Genomic DNA, 26,801 nt, shown 5'->3' on the forward strand with positions numbered 1-26,801 from the left:
TATATTTCAAAAAGTAATTTTAAATAGTTAATTGCGCAGTTTTTATTCGAGAGAGTTTTCGATTGGCCGCTGAACGTTCGCCGTAGCCATTTTTCTTGATTCCTCGACATTCGATATATCTGAATCGAGTCGTTTTCTTTTTTTTTTTTTCAATCGTAGATAAATTGGGCGCCCGTTCGCTCTTCCCCGCTTCTGTCCTCCTCCTACCTCCACCTGTCTTCGGGCGCGATAATAGGAACAAGCGGCGGCGGACGGCTGCGACGGAAATAGAATTATCGGTAAAGAGTTTTGCTGACGCCCTCCGGGGCAATGCCGGCTCTCTCTCTCTCTCTCACTGCGGGCAAAGTTTGCGTGATCTTCAAAATTTATCGTCCATTACCGGCGAGATACCGTAGAATCGTTTATCCCCGCGGCGATGCTATTTCGATGGAACATTTAATCGTAACAAATTGACACTTCCCGAGCTCGTATTAGATCTATGATCCCGCGTGCTCTTCCTGCGCTTTCAGCGTTGCCCCGTAATCAATTTTATCCGACGAAAGTGGAACGGTTTTTACGAATTAACGCTTTTTCACCGCTGCTCAAAGTTTACACACGGTACGTCGGGCAGTTCGTGAGAGCGCCCGTTATATATAAAAAGAAGTAACGAGAATTTAATTGGAATTTAGTGCAAATCAAAGTTTCAGACATTGAAATCGAGTATAGCTCAGTATTAATCGTTGTTTGATTCTGCCTTATGAAGGAAAATTGCGACAATTACAGAAAATACATTGATAGGATTTACGATAGTGTGATTTCTAATATTTATTATTATTCGTAAAAGACATAAAAAATTTATAACTAAGACTTGCAATCGAGTGTCATATGTCATTATTGAAGAGAGAATCGTGAATATCAAAGATTTACTTTTTATTTATGTCAGAAAGTTCTGAAAGCATTCGATCGCGCATATCTGTCTGTACATTTATTTTTCTATTGCCATTAAGCAAATGTCATACTCGATTGACGGGAGGTCGATGATTTTCTCATGACATTGAGATAAGAATAGGATTACGGATGAGGACTTCCGGCGTTGGCAATAGAACTCGACGTGATCAATTGTAAAACTTTATTATCGATTACATTATAGCGCGCTACCGAGGTATTATTTTTCCAGTCTTTTCCAATTCCTGGTAAAGATATTAAATTGTTTTGTAATACCTTTAACGTTTTATCAATCACTTTGTCGGTTGCAATAACAAAGTTGTCTTGTACATCATTAATAGTTACATTTAACGTGTAATTTAAGCTAGAAATGTGTGAAACTTTTGTATCTTATTAATTCATCAATCTTGTATTTTTATGAAATATCCTTGTCATATTCTAAAAATATGTATGTCTATGATAAAGAAGAATATATAATATATAACTGAGCCTCCACATTTTAAAATTATACGGAATGAATAGTATTTTTATTAAATATCTTCGTCACATCCTAAAACTATATTTAATATTTAAAATAAGAGAAAATATATATAATTGACCCACCTACTTTAAAATTATACGGAATGAACAGAGAGGAAATCGCGGTAACTGTTCTAAATTGGTTTAAAGTACGAAATATTATTGGCAGTTAATATTGTCTCTTTCAAAAGAATGGAAAGACTGGCATCGCATTACATTCAGCATTAACCGCGATTGATTATCGGTTTCTTCTTCTGCCTTTGCGACAAGGAAAAGTACTCTCGACGTCGCTACGTCAGAAACGGAGCTTCCAACGGAGCTTTACTACTTATCCCAAAACTAATTTCGGTCCGCGAGGAAACGATTATCGGATATACGAAGTTCGGAGAGTATCCTGCCAGCAGGTCTTTAACGATCCTGACGTGACTCGAGTCCCGAGCGTCTCGCCCGAACGAGTTTCCAGCTTCGCGATCCGGTAAACGCACGCGTCCGGCCGCGTGTGTTTAATCTTTCATCGGTGTAAGAGTACGCGCCCACGTGTGCACACGTACAACGCGCGCGGACACGCCACGGGCACGCGTTTGCACGACACCCGCAATGTAAATCACTCCCGGCCTTGTCCCGCTGTCTCTCCGTTTCTCGACCCGGCTTTCGTTCCGGTCCGCGGGTGCGCCGGAAGCACTGGGATCCGAGGGAACATCCCGCGGTTGCGTCGCCGCGCGCCGCTCTCTCGCAGCTCCATATGGCGCGCGGCGGTCCTTGTTTGCATGGAGGCCAATTACCGGATCATAAAAAATTCATCGCGATTCGCGTTTTAACGAACCAACAACTTCGCGTTCTCCTCCTTAATCTGAAGGACAACTGGGTGCAACCGCCGCACCGGTAAAAATGCTTTAATTAAATCCGTCCAATTGTCTGATTGAAACGCGGTGAAACGCACTCGAGCCGGCAAATTTCAAAACTTTTCTTCCGATAGTAACCCCGTCTACCACTTGCGACTCCGTCTCTTCGCATATTTCTGAGCGTCCGGAAATGAAAGGATTATTTCGCACAATAAACAGGCAGAGAGAGAGAGGGCAATATCGCGCTCCGAACTGCAAGTGCTTTATCAAGGAAAGTAGAGATTCTGGCAATTAAATTTCATTAACTTTTTTTTTTTTACAATATCGCAATACCCACGGGATACCCACGGAGGTAAACGATGAAAAATTGATCGAAAATCTTGGCTGCAATTCCCCGGAAATTACGGGCCATTGTAAGCGCCCCTGTAAGAGCTATCGGAAATCGGAACGTTAATATTAAACAGCTCGTTAATTGTAGCCGCGTGGACGATAACGAAGCAAACTCTGGAGAACCAATCAAATTTAATGATCTAATATGTTACGGGCAGAGATTAATACGTCGCTTCTGCTTGTTATTTTATTGATTTTAGGCAGAATGCAAGTCATTAATTAAAGAAACGTAGGAGTGTATTGGTTTTACGATTTACTTATTATATTTATGTGGTCACTCGAAAATGTTAATTTCTCTATTTATTATAATTATTCTAAATCTGTTTTTATTCTAATTACGTTTAGCAATTTTTTACTATTGTAATTATAGTTCCAATAATTTTTAAACTAAGAAATATAACCATAAAGATCGTAATATTTTGAAAAGTTTCGAAGTATTTTTACACGTGAAGAAATATCGTCTTAGCCACGTCAGCATTTTGCGGCTGACGTGAGATATCGACGTGACAAACCGAATCCTTCATCGTTACTGAAAATCCCAAGTAACCTTGTTCGTTTTGTTAAATTCGTTAACGTATGCCACGGTGGAGCAGATGCTACGCGCTATCATTACTCTTATTTCCCGCCATCTTACTTTGTTCTCATTAACCCAGTCTTTATGCAGTATGAGCATATGTCGTTGGAAGATTTTCCCTTTGTATATTTACAAAGTTAAAAATGCGTAGAAAGGGTATAGGATACCTGCGAAAAATATATTTACGGAGAAATGACTCCGATATGGAATTTATTTGTATTTCGCGTGCTGTTAAAAGTAACACCTTAATAAAGATAAAATCTTGCCGCAACGTGGTAACTAAGGTGATATTAAACCATTCAAAGTTAAAATTAAGAAGTAGGGAAAGAAAAAATTTATATTTTTCGCAATTTTTTCCGTCAACAAATTCGTTGTTTAATAATTCATCGCAATAAACATTTAATGAAAATGTGGTATTTTTTCGGAGTTTGATTTACGTCACCCGAATTCATTCGGGGGGAGGAGGTGATCGATAATATTATTAAAGTTTCGTAACGAAGGGCGGGACTTTAAGATGCTTTCGTGTTCTTTTTGCTCGCAGTTGAATACGGAATGGGCTCAAGTTGAAGTGATAAATCTCATCAACGATGGCAGCGGTCTTGGATTCGGCATCATCGGCGGACGTAGCACCGGCGTCGTCGTTAAAACCATTCTTCCGGGAGGCGTTGCCGATCGCGTAAGTAAATCGAAAGCTGATAATTCCCTCCCATTGGAAGCATCTAAATTCTTTGTAGAAGTAAAATAGTTTCAAAGATATTTTTAGCGACATTTACGACATAATAATTGTCCGTAATTTGTGCGTAAAGTTTTCGCACGTGTGTTATTATCAATATGAGTTATATATCGCTTTCTCGATAATTCGTTATATTACTTTTATCGTAGACCTGACTCTTAACAAGTAAATCTCGTCGTTAATCATAGGTTTAACTTTTGATAAGTTGCCCACTTAATCATACGGCCCGGCCGTGTCGCGTGCACTCTTATTCTTTTCCCTCGAACTTTCGCGCTTTATTATAACTCGCACGCGGGAGGTCTGTAACGCGCACACGATACAGAGTACCTATCGGAGATAGATCGGAGTTTTGCATCAAACGTGCATCATCCCGAGCTGCTTGGAAACGGACGAGGAAATGAGAAGCGCGGTGGCGAGAATGATCCGGAACGTCAACGTTTGCCCTCCGGACAACAGCCGCGGAAATTAAACGCTTCTCCTCGCATTGTTTGCCCGCAGGATAATCGACTCCAGAGCGGGGATCACATATTGCAGATCGGCGATGTCAATCTCCGTGGGATGGGAAGCGAACAAGTTGCCGCGGTTTTACGACAATCGGGCACCCACGTGCGGCTGGTCGTCGCGCGACCTGTGGAGCCAACTTCTCCGGATTATCAGGTATCTTCACTTCCGCAATTTCGCGTTTGCGATCGCGATTAATTACGGGCGATATCGCTTTGCCCTTTATTTGTTCCGAGCACTCGAGAGGTCAAGTGTTGCGGGATAGCTTCAATATAATCCGTCGATTACATTGTCTCTAATGAGCTTCTCTTGTTTGCTACCTTTCTTCTTGAACATTCGGAAATACAAGTAACTAGAATATATCGAAACCTGATAAAATTATAATTGAAAATGTAGACTTGCTTTATTTAATTTTTATCTATCCTGTTTTTCTTTGAGAAGAAGATAAAATTTCTTGTTTTATTTTGCGCGCGCGAAATCCAATAGATAGCATTTCCTTCCTGACTCCAGCGGGGTGCAATTACTCTTTGCTGGTAACTTCTAATACATTTTTAAAACAAGCTGCAACTCTTTTTCCGTAAGAATTGCGTAAGAAGCGAGGAACATTATCCTCGGATAATGTTTAAAATTCGGTCCATTTGTTTGGCTGCACAAATTAGAGCGCGAAGCATGTCTGCGTTCCGCAAAGGTACATATTTAAAGTAGCCGAGTTAGGTGCGCGATGTGAGCCATTAGATTCCGATGTGAGGGCTTAGGATGTGTCCGTCGGGTTTGAAGATTGATGGTACGGGGTACGGCCCGCGTACGTCATTGTCGGAGCTTCCTTATTGACTACCGCGAGCGGGGTTTCAGGCCGGAGGTTCACGCACGAAATTCCACTGCAAGCCATTAGAACGATGCATTACATTTGATCTGTCGACTGCAACGCGATCGATATCGCCGGATAACCGCGTCCACGAATATCCCGCGATTTTCGCTGAAGTTCTCGGGAGCGGCGGGTGTTGGCCGCGAAGAAGAGCGCGCGATTCGCGAAGCAATTATACAGGGTCGCGGTGGTCGAGGACCGACTGTAATTCGGGGATTATGAATAGTGCATGAGGTATTTCACGAGGTGACGGGGTTCTATTATAGAGCAGAACGGACTCCGGAATTTCTCATACGCTCGAAATCGCGGAAGATGGAAATTACTTCGCCTCGGGATTAAAGTTGAGGATTCCAGCGACGGCAGCCGCCGGCGAGCCGAGTTTATCTTTCGCTACAAATGAGTTGTTCATCGTGTTTCAGCGAGGAGTCGCGTAAATAACGGTCGCGTTATAGCGAAATAGCAAAATGACTTCACGGCCTTTAATAAATTAACTTTCGGACATTGTTGTCCGGCTTCTGTAATAATTCAACGTGTAACGTGGGCACGGCCCACGGAAACAAAGTATCTTCATTATTCGGTGAGGTCAAGTAAATGCAAAAAAAAAAAAAAAGAGAGAGAAAGAAAACCGTGGAAGCGTACTTAGCTTTTCTGCAACGTTCCGAAATGATTTTTCCTGGTTTTCCCTCGTAGGCTTTCAATTTTTATCGCGTTTGATCGATATTTGTATTCCAGCTCCGCGTATAATTCCGGCTGTCGTTCCTCGCGCGCATATTAAACAATCGGCGACCTGGCTCTGCCACGGAACAGGAATCCTTCCGTTGAATTTTTTTTTCCGAAAGGGTTGTAACAAACTGTCCGCTGCTGCTTGTCGACTTGTAAATATCACTTATTGAGAGACACCGTGAAATTACCTCGAGACTTGTCACGAGTGTTGCGAATCGAGATAAAATCCATGTGACATAATCTCCGACACCTGTAAAAATAAAAAAGGAAGAACATAAAAAATTATACTTTACGAACCAGTGGCGTGTTTCGGACGTCAGGTCGATCTCACGATCCTTTAATTTTCAATTGACCGTAAAAATCGTCGGAAACGACATCTTTTTCAGTCCGATAGCAAACATTATCATCTTTTTTATTTGTTCTTCTCAATGAGGTTTGCTTTTAGTTAAAAGAATAAAATAAATGCAACGGTATGCAGCTCGGCGACCGCGTGCAAGCGCTGGAAGCGCGTAATTGTTATTCCACGCACAATTCGGCGTAACCTTTGCGAGAAATTCTGCGAGGTTCACCGGGAAAGCCGGGCGTGGTTAACATTTTTATTTACTCGGATAGATTGAAATTTCCACACGGTTTGAAATTCAAAATCCCGGAAAACACGCCCGTCGCGCGACATAGAAACGCGCGCTCGTTTCTATAAATCCGCGCGAGGGTTGGGAAGGGCGGAGGCCGCAGGCGACGGCGTTGGAACGCATAAAATTTCTCGTTCCCCGGGTACTTGCAGGCACTCGGAAGTCACGCCCCGATCGTACCAACGAAAATCCTGGGAGACCCGGACGAGCTGGACAGACATCTGGTGCACAGCGTGCCAGAGAGCTACAACATGCGACACGTGCAGAGGGGCGATACCAGCTACGACAACGGCTACATGTACTCGCAGGAGTCCGACATTGAAATGCACGTGAGTGTCGGCGCCGGAGACGGCGAATCGTATCTCTTTTCGCGTTCACGACGCGACCCACTTTGAACTCTCCTTTTCCACGCGACACGCGGTGTCATATTCTCGTTATCGAAGAACCGCGACACGTAAAGGAATGTTTCTCTCCCTTCACAAGGCAAGACCCGGTCTCATCATGGACGTGGTACGCAACCCAATGCCAATTGGAGCGATGCCAGTTATACCGGCGGTGCCACTTCCGGTGCAGCTCCAGGATCTCCCGGTGCTCACCATGGAGCCCCTCGACATTAATTCACTGCCAGAGATGGAGCGTTTCGAGGTCGATCTCACGAAGGACGCTTACGGCCTCGGGATCACTATCGCTGGATATGTTTGCGAAAAAGGTAAGGAAGCCCGGCACCACGGAGATTAATGTCCGTCGAGTGCTTTTGACGTTTTAAAAGCATCTCAAAGTAGCTATAAAGAATTGTGCATTCGAAGTATGCGGGCAAGTCGCGATACCGCTGTTTATGCGGGCAAAATCGGTCGGATGACACTCTTGGAGAACTGAATGAAAATTTTCGATTCTCTCTTGCAGAGGAACTCTCTGGAATCTTCGTTAAGAGCATTAGCGAGGGTAGCGCGGCCGACTTGAGCAATAAGATCCAGATTAATGACCGAATAGTGGAGGTCGACGGGCACTCCCTGCAGGGCTACACTAATCATGAGGCCGTTGAAGTGTTAAGGCGCACAGGGCAAACGGTGACCCTCTGCTTGGAGCGATACCTTCGTGGACCAAAGTTCGAGCAGCTTCAGCAAGCGATCGCCGCAAGCGAGTTGAGATTACCTCAACCGAGTTCACCATCAATAACGAGCCTACCTAGTTTCCCCATGAGCGCGGTACGTTTAATTAACAATTGATCGTAGCCATTTAACAAATAAATAAACTTGATTAAAAAAAGTGAAATGCATTTTTGCATTAATTAAATATTGCTTCGCCCCTTCATGTGTGTTATAGTTTTATATATTTACTCATATTTAACTCATCATCTGCGTATCGGAAATTTGCTAATTATAAACTTCAAAATTATACATTTTAATTATATTTTCGCGTTACTGGAGTTATTAATTATTGAAATAATTAATATAAAACTTTAGTATATTTATATTTGCGCGTTGCCGAAATCATTGCATCTATATTTGCGTATTTTTCCAGGATGGAGAGACCACCACTGAAATAGAGGCGGAAGGTGAATCCCATACTACCGTGGACAGCGCGGTTCTGCAGGAAGGAGAACGTTTAAGGACGTCTGATGAGCACGACGAGGCGACCAACGTTGAAGCTTTATTGAGCGATCCATCAAGCGAGCTTACGCCTCAAATTCGCGCGGCGATCAAAGCGAAATGGCAGAAAATTGTCGGACCCGATACTGAGATAGTGGTAAGCACCGCAATCTCGTCGTAAAATAAGAGCGAGCAGAGAAAGGATGTCTCTTTCGTTTCTTTTTCGTCCAAATAGGTCGCACAGCTGAAGAAGTTCGCCGAAGGTAGCGGTCTCGGGATTAGCTTAGAGGGGACGGTCGACGTGGAGAACGGTCAGGAAGTAAGGCCTCATCATTATATACGCTCGATCCTGCCGGAGGGCCCCGTCGGACAAAACGGCACCCTGCGCTCCGGTGACGAATTGCTAGAGGTTATCGAATTTCCATATCTTTTTAGCGAAGCTTTAACTCGTATAGTATCCTCCCTTCTAAAGTGCTCGATAAAAATGCTCCACTTTCACGAGCAACGTGTCTGAAATCGATACCGTGCTCTCTTGAAGGTAAACGGCTACCGTTTATTGGGCATCAATCATATGGAAGTGGTTAGCGTGCTGAAAGAGTTGCCTATACACGTTCGCATGGTTTGCGGAAGAAACATCGCCTCGCAAGATCCACTTTGTCCTATCGACACCGCTCAACATCAGGCCGCTTTCCAGACTAGAGTGAGTATACGGAGTGGCCGTGACGTCGCGCTTTAAGAACCAGCGCGAAAATCTATATTATCTCGTAGAGCATCCTCGGTGGGTCTCTGCAAAACTTGTTGCCCACGATGGATCGCCTTGTGAAAGCAAAGTCGGACGGTTCCTTGGCTTCGACGACGACCACGGCCACGGTGACTGACGCGAGTCTAAATAAAATGAAGTCGCGCTCGTTGGAACCGCTAACCGGTCTGGCGATGTGGAGTTCCGAACCGCAAATTATCGAATTGGTTAAAGGAGAGAGGGGCCTTGGGTTCTCCATTTTGGATTATCAGGTGTGAATCGTCTTTCCGTAGCACGCGTGATTCTTCGCGATCTCGATGAGAATCTGCAGTAACCTGTTCGACCTGTTTTCTTTTCCCGCTCGTCTTCGCTTTTAGGATCCAATGAACCCCAACGAAACTGTGATAGTAATACGATCGCTCGTGCCCGGCGGGGTGGCACAGGTCGACGGGCAGTTAATACCGGGCGATCGGCTTCTGTTTGTGAATGACATCGGATTAGAGAACGCAACATTGGACCAGGCCGTGCAGGCTCTCAAAGGCGCCCCGAAGGGGACCGTTCGCATCGGCGTGGCCAAGCCGCTGCCAATACCAGACAGTATTGTCCAGGTGAGCGATCAGGACGACCGAGCCGAGGCTACGAGAGATAGAGACACCGAGGCGGTAATGGCTTCCTCAATCGTGGATAGTCACAAACAGAGACGGGAATATTTCCGCGAGCGTAAGATTAATGTGACCGAGCCGCCGCACATGGATTTGATCGAGGGCCTGAAGCATCAGCACAACCTCGTCAAATCCGAAAGTTTTTAATTAGGTCACTCTGATCGGACCAGTAGACTCAAGGCTCTTGCCTCTGCTAAATTTCACCGCGGTTCGCGTGTCTTCGAAGCGGTCGACGGTGCACAGCCGAAGTAACGCGCAATCGAATCATTCTCGGTTCAGCTAACCGTATTCGATCACTGCGCTTGCAAATCACGAGCGGATTTAACATTTCTCTCGTTGATTAAACAGAACGTAACGTGCGCATCTGAATACATATTTTCTAACGAGATTCCGTCCATAAAAGTGAAGTAACCGTCCTTGCATTTCATACATATATACTAAATACGACATCCATACATTTGTGAATGTCGTCGAATAATACGAGCATGAAACATTGTGTTTCCATTTTGTGTGTTAAAAATCATAAAAATTTATAAACCTGTCAGTCTCTCTATATGTTGTTCTTCTCTTTTTTTTATCACGCGCACGCACAAGTTTGTCGTTTGGTGAAATTGGCAGAGTGAACTTTGGAGAAAATAATTTGGCATAATGTTAAAGGATATTTTAATACTTGCCATTTTCGTGCGACTGTTTTACAAGACACCAAAGCATAAATTTAGCACATTTATATGGAATAATAAAAGATTGAATCGTGTTGGTACTTTTAGAGCTATGGTAATCCGCAAAAATGTTTATAAACCTGCATGAACGTAGACCATTTGTGTTAAGTCTGTCGTCATCTCATATTTATAAACCAAGTATATTTTATAGCAGCTACTCTCTTACGTTACCTTTTTCTTTTTAGATATGCAAATGGTATTTTATATACGCAATGACTGATTTTTTTAGATTATTTGTACACAGTTTTTTATATTCATTTTTAGCTAATTGCGAACTTGTGCAAAATATTTATGGTTTATTTCAAATACGTTGTTATCGATATTCGTTGTGGGGACAATTTTATCTTGTCAAATTTTTCAAGGCAATGTACATCAATATTCACCCACGGCAATGCACCAGGAAGCGTTCAATGTGCTTTGCATCCCGAACTGTGTTGATTTGTATGTTTCAAAATGATCATTTTGTATTGTATTTTTCGCCATTACCATTAAGTTTTTATTCTGTAATTACGGAATACCGCAAAAGGCGTATTGTCTCGGTAATCAGCATAAAAGACTATTGATCGTACTGTGCGATTGTTGGCAGCTATCTCCCGAATTTTCGCAAGTATTTTATCCATAGGTGCTAATTTGACATGGCAGCGTATTTACTTGCGAAAGAAGCGAGATGAGTAATTGAATAAAAATTAATATACCTTGATTGGTAATTAATTAAAAATATATATATATAATTTAAGCGTCAATAAAATTTTACGGTATGCATGCACACCAATAGAGTATCATATGTTATTTTATTTTGTTTATCATTGTCCACACCACCCCGTACTCCATCCACTCCAGTTCTTTATGCGTTCGTCACCTGTGCTTGTTACACCATGATTTAATCGTTTGCTTTTCATTTCAGCTCGTTTACCCGCGCGCTACACTCTTCATTTCTAATAGTATATTTATATTTAACATTGTAATACACCTATGTAGTTCTTTTGTGCCGCGTTCGTACCGTTGCAACCGGAACATCCATAAAGACGGCCAATAAGAACGGCGAAGCCTAATACTTTACGAGGCGGCCCTTGGCGTTATTCCGGGGCGCGGCCAGGCGTTTTTGAATGATTTATGCGATACCTTCGGACAAGATATACCAGCCGACAGGCAGACCTTTTCTCGCTTGGTTTCATTTGACTCCCGGCCGAGGGAATCACGCGTATTTCCTTCGGGATGCGGCCCACGTCGTGGGATTAAGTGAGCTTCACCGCGAGGTTTAACCACTCGCCTCTCGCACGGAGAAAATAAAGCGAAGGGGAGATCTCCAATTCTAGAAATCCCTTCGCGCGTGATTCGTTCACCGAATTGCGGAGCAGGATTTGAATTGTGTTAAAGTGTGTTAAAGTGATAACAATTGCAATAATACATTATATATTTCGTATTTCATGTATCTGGGATAGAAAGAGAAACACTCGACGTTTGATAGAAATTGTCGAAAGTATGTATTTTTTTATGCAGAGTTGCAATTTGTACATTTGCAAAAGAAAGTGTGTCGATGTTTCTCTTCGGTTCTAGGATTTGGAATATTACGTCAATTATGTATGCATCTTGATGCAATCGCCTTTGTAATCTCGACGTAAGACTGATTGAAAAAAAGATCGGAAGATCATGCATACGCAACTTTTAATATTTCTTATACATTATGTAGACAGTTGTCTCAAACAAATCGGTCCATTTTGACCAGTATAACTGATAATCCTATACTCTGCTCCTACACAATATAATTCCGTTATATCCAATAAACTTTCGATGAGTTTTGTACTTTTTTGCGGTGGTCAGTCGGGAGAAAGAGAAAAAAGAATGAAAGGTCGGACGTTCGGCGAGAACGTGAGAAGTGTACGAATATTTTTCGGCGCCGCACAGTCGGTGCCAGAAAAGAAATGAAGAAGCGCTAAAAATGCGGCGTACAAAAAAAGAGAGAGAAAGAGAGAAAGAATGAAAGATGAGAGATGGGTGCGAAAGAGATTTTTTTCGGTAATAGCACTCTGTGTTTACCGCGGATGGGGTTTATATTGTCGATCATCATACAAACTAAGTAAGTACAGAACAAAACGATTGTAATAGTGAATGAAAGTTGCCTGGTAGAGTAGCTGAACAAAACAACTTTATTGCATTCGACTGACTTCTCTCACATACTTCCAAAATTCTTTCGAACTCACGAACACACATGATCGTACTAGTGATCTTTGTTTAGCAAGTTGCAAGTTCGTTTTGAGAAATTATAATTTCTTTGCAGTATGTTACATTTGCCATTTGTCTCTTTGCAGTCGGGCGAGTATGAGAGAGAGAGAGAAAGAGAGAGAGAGAGAGAGAGAGAGAGAGAGAGAGAGAGAGAGAGAGAGAGAAAGAGAGTGAAAAACATATATAGATAAAGTAGTTTTTTAAAATAGTTGATATTCGAGACAAGCGAATAGCAAATATGTGAATGCGAATTATGACTGGGAGAATGAGAGAGTGAGAAGTTGAAACACAAAAGAGACAAATAAAATAAAAGGAAAAGAGAAAGGTAGAGAGTGAACGAGAGAGATTGAAACGAGAGGAATCGATGTGAAAGGGAAAGCGCGAGAGAAAGAATGATTCGAACCGGCGGCAAAGTAGCCCGGGGTGAGAGAACGTAAAAAAGAGACGAAAGAGTGAAAAGAGGGGAAAAGAAAAGACAATGAGAAATATCGTGAGAAAACGTTAACGAGGCAAGTAAAAGATCAAGTACAAGTTGAACGATATTAAGTCTCTCGTTAATTCCACAATTTTTTTTTCTCTATTTTTTCTCTTCTTCTGATTGTGTCGCATTTTTCTTTTACTGTCTCACAAGATCTCTTTAAGCGACCTGTTTTTTTTTTCTTCCAAGCGATCTCTCAAGCAAGCTCGTATGTCAAACTTTTCGCCTTTTTGTAGAGCTCTACTACCATTCCACTACTGTCTACTCACTGGCACCTTTCTTCGCTATTATCAAGAGGCTCGTGTGGGGATCGATACGTACGTTTACTACTTACTCGCAACCTGTTTATACCTGAACTCTTCCGACCGCCTTCCCGATACTCGAACTACTTCGAACGGGCGAAACGGATGGTACATAAGCCTCGATGGCAGCCGCTGGGATATCTGAGCCGCAAGTTACGTAATAAATCGATTCTCCTCCAGGCTTCCTTATTTCTTCACCGCTTAAAACGTGAAGCTCTTGTTATTACCTTTAAAGCCGAGTCTCGGAGGCACGCGAAATATCACGAATTATATCAATCCTTATTGCTGTCGTTTATTGACTATCGTTACTGTTATCACACTCGCGTTCCTGTTGTCATTACTCTCCTTGTATATGATTCTATCACCGTCTCTCATTGCCATTGTCATTTTCTTTTATCGTTTATCGTCGATGTCGCTGTATCGTTATCGCTGTGTTACTCTCCATCCCCCTTTTTCCTCCGCTGTGTGCATAGCGCCTGTTACGAGCTTCATTTGCGCAGCTGCAATAAACATTATCGCGGGATTCTCTTCGCGCTCTGCACATACGCATAAAAGTTTTCTTGCAACGGTAAAAGCAACAATAATCCACGAAAGTTTTCCTGCTGGCGCGCGTGCAGAATGCCAATCTCAGACTTCAGGGGGATGCACGATAATATTTTTTTTTTCCTCCCGCCATTCTGCCGTTTGTTCGGATTTATTTGATAATCACAATCGCTACTCCTGCAAATGCTTGCTAGAATGGCAATCCACACATTAATGGGAAGATAAAGCAAACAAGAGCCTCCTTATAGATCTATCTGTCGTGTGTTGCAGCATGCTCGCAACACACCTTGCTTCACACAGCAGGCTATAAATATTTAAATATTAAATTCAATTAATTCAGAATCGCGCGATGTTAAAATAAATGTTACACAATCATAATTTAAAGTTGACAGACGACTCGTATACATTAACGCGGAAAGCATCCTACAGAGCTTTCTGCTAAATTAACTTTGCGGAAACAGAGATCATATATTTCCGTTCTTCAGCTAGGAAATGCCACATAAGCTCGCTGTAAGTGAAGCGCGAGGAATATTTCGTCGGAGACTTATGACTCAACAACGTAAAAAGTTAAAAATAAATTTGGATAAAGATGACGTTAGAATAACAGCAATTAGACGACGATAAATCGGGATCCAAAGAAGAAATTTAAACCGTAATAAATCAATTATTATTGATTCGCATTAATAATATTATAAAAATGCTTGTACGCCGTAATAAGAATTGCAGCGGACAAAACATTCTGAGATTGCACGAAAGTACATATCTTCCAAAGCTCGTCCTTTCTCCGTTTTTAAAGAAAGTGAGGAAAGAAATATTTGCGCAAACCTTTCGCGCTTTCTTGTTCAAACTTTACTATTACGCGAAGACACGATTCTTTGCACGTTCAACGGAGCATACGGCAGTACAATTATTACGTAAGTCGTTTGTTCTTATCGGGGCACCTGCGCCAGGTGCATTTATCATGACGGCGTTCTTCCTCGAGTATCTCTCGCGCTGTTATTCTTATTACCACAAGAAAAATTTCGTCAGATATTTTACGAACAACTAAACTCGTGGGAAAACGAGGCTCGACTTAACTGTGAGATTTATCGTGCGCATATTTTTTTTCTGAAATATAAATTTTCGCGTTATCTCCATAAAAGATAGAGAAATTGCTCCATGCCTGTTGATGTTAAATGTTTTGTGGGACTTCATAAAAATGCAATAATTATCATAACGTTATTGATGGATAATTGTATACCTCATATTTTCTTTTATAATTCTTATATTTTATATTTTTATATGCGACACAAAAATATGTGAAAATGTAACTTTTATTTGGCACAATAATTGAATGTACTAGAAAATCTTTAACTTCCTTCCCATGTAATTTTTTAATCTATAATTATTTTTACAAGCGTTATATTTTTATAAACGTTTAAAATGTTCTATATAAAATATTCTATTTAAAATATATGTAATTGTATATATAAAACATGTATATAAAATATTACGATTGTACTTCTAACACAACATAAATAATTTTCTTTATCCCTATTATGCATTTTCTGTGACATACTAAGTGCACGTAAAATTAAATTCGTCTTTTTTATTAGAAATGCTTTCTATGTTCACTTTTCCCTATTTTTCCAAAGACAAGCATTTGCCTCATTTTGCTGAAAGCATATAAAAGTTCAATTGAAAAACAAACAAGCTGTAGTCACGTTGACACGCTTCGTAGAATTTAGCGAGAATGCAGTGTTGTAAAAATTTATTGTCGAAAATATCATAAGTCACATGTAACTATCCAAACACACACACACACACACACACACACACACACACACACGCATACGCATACACATACATATCTCTCTAATGATGACGTATCTTTTTCGTTTTTCAGAGCGAGGCGTAAGCGCCGAAGCGGATGCGTTTCCCATGCGAGTTATACCTTTACTGCAGTTATCGACCAAAAAAACCAAACAGAAATAGAAAATAAAAGTTACCAACCATGATTGAGCACCATGTCCTCGTTTATGCCCATTTTAATAATAACATTATTAATCCAAAAGAGCAAGGAGCGTACCAAATATAATTTTATGCGAGTTAAAAACGCGAAACCAAAGGAGAAGAGGGAATCAAGAAAGAAGAAGAAACGCATGTCCCGTCCTTCCGTTCGTTTATTCGGGACTTCTCCCTTTCGCCAATATGAGCTTAATAATTAATATGCATAATTAATTAACACGATCGATATTTTATCGACGTGTTCCTTCGATCTTTCGCGTCAATGGCGCGTTTACGTGTTGCGTAAGGAAATTCTTACACAACTTACTAAAATCAAGCATGATTTTAAACAATGACAATTTTGTAATTTCTTCCTTGGCTCCTTGCCATTCTTGATGTATCCAAAATTCACGATCTTTATGAAATTGTATCACTAACTTTGTTATATTTTATCAGAAATATAGAAATATATTGAACGCACACATATAATATAAAAAGATGTTGATATACGAATTATCACCAGATATTATTCTTGCAGCATTTTTTGCCATTGAAAGATTTTATTTTTTGATATTGCCATCTCACTGTAATGCCAATCTGCAAAATCTGTAAATAATTTGATTTCTTTCTGCCACGTATAATCCAAACCGAGCTTTAAAATAAGTCTGTTTATTGATAAATGATTTTGTTGCTTAACGTTGACGGTTTCGAATTGGTTTATGCAAGTTTGCTTTATCGGATCGACAGTTTCGTTGTCACGCACTACGAGAGTTATTATTTTCGTAAGGCTATTGAAATAATATGGATGTTCCGTAATGCAACTGGTACTCAACACGAATCCGTCGTTAGCGACGTGTCGCAAACTGCATGAATTGGATGAGAATCTCGTGATAAAATATATCAAGTTCTATAGGTAAGTCTCCACATTCTTTTCCGATAGGTTGCTCGCTCGTATAGAAAACATTATTATCATTTGTATACCTTACGTATCAATAACTGACAAATAAAAACTTGTCGAACTGTTCCAAGAAATTAATCGATCTTCTAGCAAGCGCAGCAAATTCCGTCTCTCGATTTAAATGGTTTTGTGTAACAACTTTTTCCTCCTCGTTTTCGTCGCTTTATTCGGACGATTGGAGAATGTCGAACTAATTCCTTTGCCATTCGAGCGGATTAATCGTCATTTGATACGCCGATCGAATTACTCGAATGGCTCGAAAGAAGTGAATCGAGCGACGAATAGCTCGGTGGCGTTACGTAACGATTAAATTTATATTAAAAAGTTAAAAATCTACTTTTCTATACACAAGAGCGATATAATGATCTAAACATGTAAATGCCGACATATATATTTGAAGATATTTAACTTCTTTATTTTAACTTTTATTTTCTACAATTTGCTAGATGACAAAATATTACTTTCTTGTTTATTTGACATTTTATCAACAAAGAAGAATTGAAAGAAAAAAATATACATATTGGTTTTTCTATACCTACACATGTGTGCATAAAACTAAAATTTTATATTGCTCATAATTATTTTAGATTTATCAAGTACATATATTTTTATATAGAATTTTTTAATCATACATTTTGCATAGAATTGTAATAATATTTTATGCACATATTACAATAATGCTCTACGATATATTTTTTATCATATATATTGTTCATCGAATATTTGTGCAAACTTTTTTTATAAATTGTTTCGTACGTTTGCGCTGAGAGAAAACTTATTTACTGAATACGATCTCATAATGTAAAATTATTTATTCCTGGTTCCGTTCAATTAATTAACGTACTTAATTGCATTCAGCGATGCTTTTTTAAATCTAATTTAGTTAAAAGCGCACGCAAATAAGTGCACACCTTCAGCAAATCGTATCTTGTCACTTTAGCTAGATCTTTCTCTAATGCATTGCCGCATAATTACGAACGTTTGTGATAGTATTGAAAAAAAAAGCACCAGTATCTCATTTGTGATATTAAATCCATATTGAATATTTAAGTCCATATCTTTATATTAAGTAGGCATATTATTGAATTTATATTTGATAAGTAGTTTCTTCTTTCTTAGAGCAGAAATCATTTTTCAGTTGTACAACGATACATTATATCGTCGGCGTCCGCGGATTTCTAGACAATCCTATTTGTACGGAACTATTCCCTTAATTGGATTATCGCGACAGCGAAGAGATTACGAAGCAAACGTATTGTTAAGCAACGCTTACGTCTTCGTGTATACCGCGACGATTCGTCTTATTTTTTTCCTCTGAAAAGCTTCTCGAGATTTATGCAAGTGGCGCTATAAATATATACGGAATTCACACGATTATTGATTCCCATCGCGACGATCTGTATTTGCCGTATTTGCATTTGCACACGTGTTTACCGTAGTGTGTTTTCAAAGCACCTATTCTCCAACGCAATTTAAATCTGAATACGTGGCACGCTCACTGCAGATTTATCTCCGCACAGATCAAAATTCGCGAAAATACATTCACATGCGATCTGATTAACATATTAATGCAGTTCAAATGCATACAAATGAAATTACGCTGTTTCAACACCAATCAACGGCCGTGTCAATTTAAATTCCACGTCGCGGTCGGCTGTATTATTATAGATTGGCAGCTCCACAGAGATATTAAAAAGATAGTGCGTTTTCCTCGGCAAATATCGTGAATTTAAACGAATGCGATGTTTGGAACTGCGAATAAAATTCACAAATTCACGCAACAGTCTCTTTACTATAATTGCCGATTTGTTGCCAAATTGCACCTTCTCTCTTTTCTTGCGCAAGCCAGCTCCCGTAAAATTTAATGCGAGATCTTAGAACAGTAATTGTCGACGTTTTGTACTAATGGTCTAACTCCTGTCTCTTTTTTGCTCGTTTTCTACGCTGCTCGATTCTGTAGCAGAAGGTGACGCCGAAGATCAAACGGAGCAAAAGTTTTCCCAATGAGAGCGAGACGACCGATCACATGGCCGAGCTGGAAGACTTGCTTTCTTCGAGATCAGGTACATTTTCTTCGTTCTATGTACTTAGTAAAAAATGCAAGTCGACAATTCGAATCTGCTGCAACGAGATCGGTAGATTTAAGATATTTATCGCCGTAAAGCGATTATCCTGCCTTATAACTTCGCTCGTACATTTTTTTATCGATCGCGCCTGCATCGCGTTCCAAAAGCGAGGCGTATAAATCACGCTCCATTCAATAACGAGTACATTCCGACTACGTTCTAGCCGGTTTCATATATTCCTATTGTTCCGGAACGGGGATATGTCGCGCCTTGTTTCGCGAAACATACTATCGTGATTTCTATACGAGCGCCCCTTTCTTCGTCTGACAGCGGCGGAATTTCCTTTCGCTCTATGCACGAAGATATATGTATACCTCTCGTCGTGGCAATTTGCCATTACCATTCAAGTCTGATGTACGAAAACCATCAATTTTGATCTCGCGATTAGACTAGACCTCCTTTATAGATAACGTACAAAAGCGCACTGCGCTCTGATATATCGCGAGGTAACATGCGATATCCTTTCACGCGAACTGCTTAAATAGTAAAAATAGATTTTTAAAAATCATATCTATTTTTCAAAAGTCAAACAAAAATGTCGGTGTGATTCATCGACTCGTCGATGAAAGAAATTGGAAAATTTACTGTGTCAAAAGCATTAATTGGAATTCATTCAATCTTCGCGTATCTTCGAATCTCAAACGCCTCGATAAAAATCGTGTCAAGCGTTTATCAAAGATCTAGGGCGATCGCGTTCACGAATATGTCTCGCCGTACGCAGGGCTGACCGAAACCTCGACGAACAAACCGGAGATCGACGAGGACGAGGAGGAGGAGGATCACTGGAAGGACGCTTCTCCGATGACGCCGATCTGCAGTCCGGCACGACGGCCCGCCAAACCCTATCATCGCGACAAACGATCGCCTACCAGATACGTTGATGTCGACAACGACGTCGAGATCATTCACGAATTCTATCCCACCACGTCCAAGACGATGCGCGAGGAGACGAGCATCGTGTCGTACGGCGGCACGATAATCGTGGAGACGACGAGGATACCCAGGCACGCCAAGGACGTGCCGACGAGGGTGGAAAAGGTAGCACCGAAGGTGAAATTAAAGAAGCAATCGTCCCTGGAGTTGGATCGCGTGCCTCCTGTTCAAGAAGAGCCGTCTTCCAGCGCGGAGGAAGCGTCCAGGGTTACCGCGACAACGAGGTCGGTGCGAGAGGCGGATCAGGAACGCAGGAAGAGTTTAAAGCGTCACAGCAGCGCGGAATCCGAAGGACGTACGTCCACGTCGAGGGAGACGCTGGAGAAGTCGGACACATCGTCGGAGAAGGGCGCCAAGAAGAAGGTCTTCACGGAGAAGGCAGACGGTAAGAAGCGATCGAGGAAATCGAGCAAGAAATCCGTCAAGGCCGAACAGAAGGTGGAGGAAGATTTGTCGAGGCGGAAACTCGAAGGCGAGGAGTTCGCGAGGAAAGACGAGGAGACCTACCGACGATCGAGGGAGGAGAGGAAGAGCTTGAAGGAGCAGGAATGCATCGAGAGGGTGACGGAATTCCTGACGAGGCATAGCATTCCGTCTTATTCTGATGTAAATGTCGGCCTCGAAGCCGCGGAGCCCTCCGTTCCCGAAGTCGTAGACGAGCAACTGGAGCAACGAGTCAAACGTCCATCGGCTATTAGCAAAGAAGGGGAGACCACAGGCCTCTCAACGACAATCGAAACGTCCATCGCGTCCACAAAGAGGAGAGAGAGCCTGAAAAGTGTATCCGAGGTAATGGAGAAAACGAAGGATTCTCTGGGAGACTCAAAGCTCGCAAAGGACGCCAAGAGACTCTCGGAGAGCAAGAAGCAACGGCCAACTTTGGAAAGAACCGCGGCGGCCGTTTCAGAAGTTCGGCAACCCGAATCGACGGTTCAAGAACCCGCAAAACGACCGAGCTCGTTGAGGAAAAGGAGAGACTCCTTCTCCAGAGAATCCTCGAGGGAATCGTTGTTGGAGGAGAAAAAGGGTGTCAGGATTCAAGAGGACGTACAGGAGATCTTCTTCGACGATACGAGCGATCAGGTGAGTGGATCGTCGCGTATCCTAAAAGAATTCCATATATTTTGTTTTAAGCCGGTTTAATTTTCATGTGTAATTATCGCGTATCAGGTAACCGATCTGCTGCCGGAGGTCCACCTGGTGACTGCCAGAATCATCTCGGCGGAAGAGGCGTCGGCGCTTCGCTTTGAAGAGGCGGCCACCAGAATCGAGATCCACTCGCCGCCAGAAGTATATCTCGTTCCAGAGACGGTTAAAACGAAACTGACGCGGGCGCCGTCGCCGGAAGTCGTCGACGTCTCAACGTTGCAGCTGCCCGCCTTGGCGAAATCGACGTCGGAGAGTACTTTAGCGGAAGGCAGGCCCAGCTCCGACGAGGATCGCAAAGTCTCCGTGAGAAATCTGAAGCCGGAGATCCTTTGGGATCTCTCGAAGGTCTCTGATAACGGCGAAGGGGTCGAGGAGACGGGCGAGGACGGTAGAGACGTCAGGGAAAGGCGGCTCAGCAGAACCGGAAGCGAGGGCTCGAAGAGATTAGCTAAGGTTCAGAAGCAGGAACAATTTCCTTTCAAAATCGGCAGCCTCGCGCAGCCAGACAAACCGGAACTGACGATTCTGCCCGAAGGTCCGACAGAGAAAAGAGGAAGTGTCGGAGACGTTACGAGAAAGATTACAACGGAGAGCACGAAGGAAGATGATGGCATTTTAAGGTAAGACATTCCTTTGCTGCTTTCATAAATCTATCAGACTCGTCAGAAAAGGTCACAGGAAACTCTGATATTTCTCTCAAATAGCAAGGAAAGTTCAATTGTTTAATTGTGTAAAAGTTGTTTTAATTTACTAATTATAAAGAAGATTGTCTTAGATGTAAATAAAGAAAAAAATGATGAACAAACGATTGTGCAATAGCATAGAAAATTAGTTGATCTTATCGTGCATTGCCAATAATATATAATCCTTTGTCATCGAGGAGAATATTTTGCATATTGCACGAAAACAAAATTATTTATCTTATAAAATATTCGATTACACCGGGAAAGAGGATTTCGGTCATCGCTCGCGTGGGCGAATGATCGATCGATCCCGCCACACGACGCGCGAAAAGAGGCAAAGGCAAACAAATTTGTTTGCAGTATCGTAAATGCGGTCTGTCGATCGAATTATAAGTTCGAGTGACGTCGTTACCCGGGGCTTCGAATGTCGATTTGCAAACAATATTATTTACTCCCGTAGTTTGTCGCTCCCGATTAGGGTTGGATTACACGCATGGCCATAGAAACCCCGAAGTGCTCGTACAATTTACTGGAAAACTAGGTCACCGTTAATACGTCGGAATACTTTGCGCCCCGAAAAAATTCCAAGTAGTCGAGCCACGCTGAAAAATTCATCGTGATTACATTGCGTCGCGTACACGATGTTAAATGTTGCTTTAATGTTGCTCGTATGTGTGTGGAAGAAGGTCCGAAATTACGCGCCAAGTTTGTGTTGCGTAAATAAAAAATTGCTATTATATATATATATATATATATATATATATATATATATATATAATTTTTGCGAGATATATTGTATATATTAATACATCTCGTAACGTGACAGAAATAATGTAGAAGCTCGATTATCCAAACATGAATCTCATATTTATGACAAAACCGTCCAAAATATACAACGGAGAAGACAGAAAAAGAAGACTCGAACCACTTCTGATTTATAATTTATTGACATTAATTGAATTAATTGAACCAAGAAGAATATATTAAGTAAATCTACATCTCACATGAGAATTTCTATTTGCCAATTAATTTATTCATCCGCTTTCTATCTTGTTATGTTTAGAGAACGGGAAAAACAAGCGCTCCTTTTTAATTAGTCAAAAAGCAAAACGCAATCGGAAGCGAGTTCCTTTAATTCTTCATCCCGCTTTTCTCCAGAAAACTTTTTCGCTGCCATTTACATTTACGATTCTACAAACTTCTCGCAGGATTGTGGGAATTACGCCCACGCAAGAAAGCACTTACCGTGGAGTGCTATTTTTTTTTATGAAGCGCTCGTATTCACATTGGGATCTCACGCGGCACACGCGAAGTTACGGTCCAAAGTTCGATGCGGTATTTATTTATTTTTTCCTATACGCCTGAAATAGTTCGGTTGTTTTTGCTGTATTTGTTTTTGCTACGCAATCAAGCAGATTTATTCGTTTCATACGCAGCAGATTTTTATCATCATCACACAGCTGCACTATGTATGCGCATAATCAATCTTGAAATTAGAAGTTTACGTAATTAAATTGCATTTATATAACACATGTCCGAAAGAGAGTCAATGGTGTAGTAATATCTACTGCCATGTTCGAAAGATAAGCATCAGCACCTTTGAATACTTCATGATCATGATAGACCAGAAACAGCAAAGTAGAAAGAGACGAACATAGTTGGCCCTGCATGACAGACGAAATCGGACACCGGATGAGAACGTACACTCGATTCCGGGACGCAAAGTAGACGGGGGGAAAAATTCTGAAAGCTTAACGTAGACTGTGTAGAGTGACAGCGATGTCGAGGGGCGGCGAGGGAGGCGCAGGGCGAACAAAATATCAGGCCGAGCAGTAGAAAAGGGCGCAAAAGAGACCGGCATGGCACAATCGGCGAAGTGGAGAGGGATAGCCGGAGTCAGCCAATGTCGAGCGCGAAGATACGCCGCGTAGATATGGGAAAGCCAGAGAGACGCAGTTAGAGAGATGGACTGACGTCGGGACGCTCTCGGAAAAGAGGGACAGAGACGGAGGCTGTGATGTAACGAGCTACGAGAGTAGCGAAAAGAGGTGAATGCAGCGGAACGGAGAGACGGGCGACCTCGGTTCCGAGGCACGGAGGACGGGTGAACGCGATGCATCCGGACAGATAATGCGGACTGCGAAGTAGAAAAAGACGACGGAGCTCAGCCGGCGCGCGGCGGGGACAAACACGCGCGCGCACGATGTGGCATCGATGAGGATAAGAAGAGATAAAAGTGTCGTTACAAAAGAGCGACGGGGGGGACGTGGTGGAAATTGTAAAGGAGCAAAGACGGAGCACGTTGCGCGATAGATAGAGAGGAGAGAGACGCGCGGAATTGCCGGTGGCTGTAGAATGATAAGGCGTAAGGAAGTCAAAGTGGATGTGGTGGGCGGAGGGGGGAAAGACGGGAACTTCAGCGGTTAAAAAGAGGACGTGAGGTACAAAAGAAGCGGGAATAGCTGGTCGCGCGCGTATGGAGGAGGACGGATAAATGCGACGCGTAAGAAAAATACGGAGAGCCGAGTTGAAGCGTGTAACAAGCGCGAACGGGTATTGCAAGATATACAGAAATGAATGAGAGGGACCTCATATGTATGAGCGGAATCGTGTTCATTATAAACGAGGCCACCGGTTTTCAAATTGTCTGTTGCCTTTCAACATTTCGCGAATAAACGAAGCGTATATTTTTTCAATTAATTTCACGTGAATCGTAATAAAGTTTTAATTTCGAGATTAATTGCCAAGATGCGTAATATATCGAAAGTTTAAAGTTTCAACTGCGAAAAAATACGCGACAATTATAAACTTTGACCTTAAAACAGCTCCACTTTTGACAGAACAGTACGTTACGTGACGTCGTGAAATATTGAAGCACCTCCAGCATGGATGTATGAATATGAAATACACGCGAAATACGTAATCGTGTTATTTCTCGAGAATTGCCGAACAATTTGCGCTAATTGTATGACATCATTCTCTCTCGCTAGGCAATTAAGTTGTTCTCTACTAAGACGCTTTGATCGCATTCACGGCACTAACCGTTGCTCCACGTCTCAATATTCAGAACGTTATTCTAACGTCATCGATTGTATCATTTCGCCTGCACGTGACAACATTCGTAATACGTAATTGAAGCAGCGTCGTGTACCCGAATCCGAAGTAATTCGAACTTCGTTATGCATTTTCTTAACGTCAGACTGCGATAAATCCGACCCTGCGAAGCAGAGCAACGTCTGATGGAGGGAGAAAAGACATTAGAGGAAAGGAGAACATATATACAAACAACTCGCATGCATATACGTATATATGCGCACGGAATGGGATAACCCGCCAGAGAATATGTTTATTCTTAAGTTTCCTCGTGGTGCTTCTATTAAATATGCACTCATACATGCATATACATGTTGAATACTGGGTCTGCGTATGTATTATGTACCTATGCACGTGGAGTTTCTACAAAGGTCGCAAGTTATCACTCTAATTTGACGAAGAGATAATCTTAATCTTTAAAAAGTTACTACTACTGCCATTTGAGCAGCGCTGTGCTGTGTTATACTACTTTCATTCGTTACATAATAACCAGTTTCCATCGAATAATTAGTCAGCCCTTGAACAAGAAGCTTTTGATAAAATAATTATGCTTACGTAATGATTCTGTATGAAGATTGAAAATGTATCATTAAATGGGCAGCGAGAGCCGCCATCATTCGCGTCAATAACGCTTACGTCGATTTTACATTACAGAGTCAAATAATTTTTGCTGACACGTTAAAGAGAAATCAGTTTTCGACAATAATTAAAATTGAGGAAAATTGGGAGTACTGAAGGTACTAATTGAAATTAAGGTTCTCCAATTTAGCTGACTAAAAATATTTTCGTCATTCCACGAAAAGTTACTGTTACCAATCCCGAGAAATTCCGCACCGTTCGACAATGAAGCTCGTCGTTTATCGAAAATTGACTCGGCAGATACGAGCTGTTCGGATTACTCCCCCGAATACTACATACGCCTACAAGACACACACACACACACACACATACACATATACTTAAACACACACGCACATAAACGCGATGCATAACGAAGCGCGCACGTGCTTATCCAAGCACGTACCTTACTGCCTACATTTCGGCGCGTGTATACACGTGAATCTCCCACGCTCGCCTTCGTAAGTCAGCAAATCCGTACGTGTTTCCGACGTACACGCACACGCCGATTTCGATTTCGCTCAACCTCCGCAATACGAACTTTCAGCTATCTCATTGTCAGTCAGTGTATAGAGCGAACGACCGCGTAGTCGTACGCATTCAACACACATCCATACACCACGCTATACACTCTCATTTCTCGCGAATATATGCATTATATATGTATATGTTTATGTACCACCTTGTAAGTTTTTCCATACGCGCAGGTGTACATACATATTTTCACGTTTTGCTGCTGTACACATTCATTCCTCTTTCACACAATTAACAGACATATGTAACGTCTGTTACGTGTGTCTGTTAATGCACACGTACGAAAGATATTTTTAGAAAATCTTGAAGCTTTCTGAATAAATGTTATTTTCTAAGAGACTTCTTTTTGGTATGTGTATGCGGTGTGTGGAGCTGTTTACATACTTTAAATGGGCATCGCCCATTTAAATTTAAAATGTCATGAGTGACCACATTTTGTATTTTTATTATATTTTGAAAGATTACAAAAAATGTGCGTCATATGTTATATAAAAAATATATATATATTATATATCATACAAAATATATACATATACATATAATTTTTTTATCTATTAACAATAATTGTAAGATTTTCGACAAGTAGACATCAATAATTTCAAAACGTCTTAATATCTCTTGCAAAAAATATATTGTGTTCTGTCTCTTTCTTTTTCTTCCATGTACATAACTTCTATACATATAAAGCTATGCACAAGGTGTCCCAGAAAATGTATGACAGTACTTATAAGACGAGATTATTTCATTAAAATAAAATAAAAGATAA

General features: G+C 41.5%; 1 protein-coding gene across 3 annotated transcripts in view; it reads left to right on the plus strand.

Moving 5' to 3' along the window:
- The window catches only part of LOC139773600 (multiple PDZ domain protein), a 94,499-nt gene that overhangs the window by 47,315 nt on the left and 20,383 nt on the right, over window positions 1-26,801 (plus strand). For all 3 annotated transcript variants that reach the window (XM_071708156.1, XM_071708154.1, XM_071708155.1), the window contains exons 8-20: window positions 3,791-3,925; window positions 4,481-4,639; window positions 6,853-7,029; window positions 7,184-7,409; window positions 7,604-7,905; window positions 8,222-8,446; window positions 8,525-8,698; window positions 8,828-8,989; window positions 9,058-9,300; window positions 9,406-9,636; window positions 18,860-18,962; window positions 19,747-21,041; window positions 21,129-21,727. In XM_071708156.1, coding sequence (XP_071564257.1) covers window positions 3,791-3,925; window positions 4,481-4,639; window positions 6,853-7,029; window positions 7,184-7,409; window positions 7,604-7,905; window positions 8,222-8,446; window positions 8,525-8,698; window positions 8,828-8,989; window positions 9,058-9,300; window positions 9,406-9,636; window positions 18,860-18,962; window positions 19,747-21,041; window positions 21,129-21,727 — 4,031 coding nt within the window. The remainder of the gene's footprint in view (window positions 1-3,790; window positions 3,926-4,480; window positions 4,640-6,852; window positions 7,030-7,183; window positions 7,410-7,603; window positions 7,906-8,221; window positions 8,447-8,524; window positions 8,699-8,827; window positions 8,990-9,057; window positions 9,301-9,405; window positions 9,637-18,859; window positions 18,963-19,746; window positions 21,042-21,128; window positions 21,728-26,801) is intronic.

The sequence above is a fragment of the Temnothorax nylanderi genome, unplaced genomic scaffold (assembly GCF_030848795.1).
Source record: "Temnothorax nylanderi isolate EJ_2023f unplaced genomic scaffold, tnyl_v1.0 TNYL_tig0064_pilon, whole genome shotgun sequence".
Classification (NCBI taxonomy): Eukaryota; Metazoa; Arthropoda; class Insecta; order Hymenoptera; family Formicidae; genus Temnothorax; species Temnothorax nylanderi.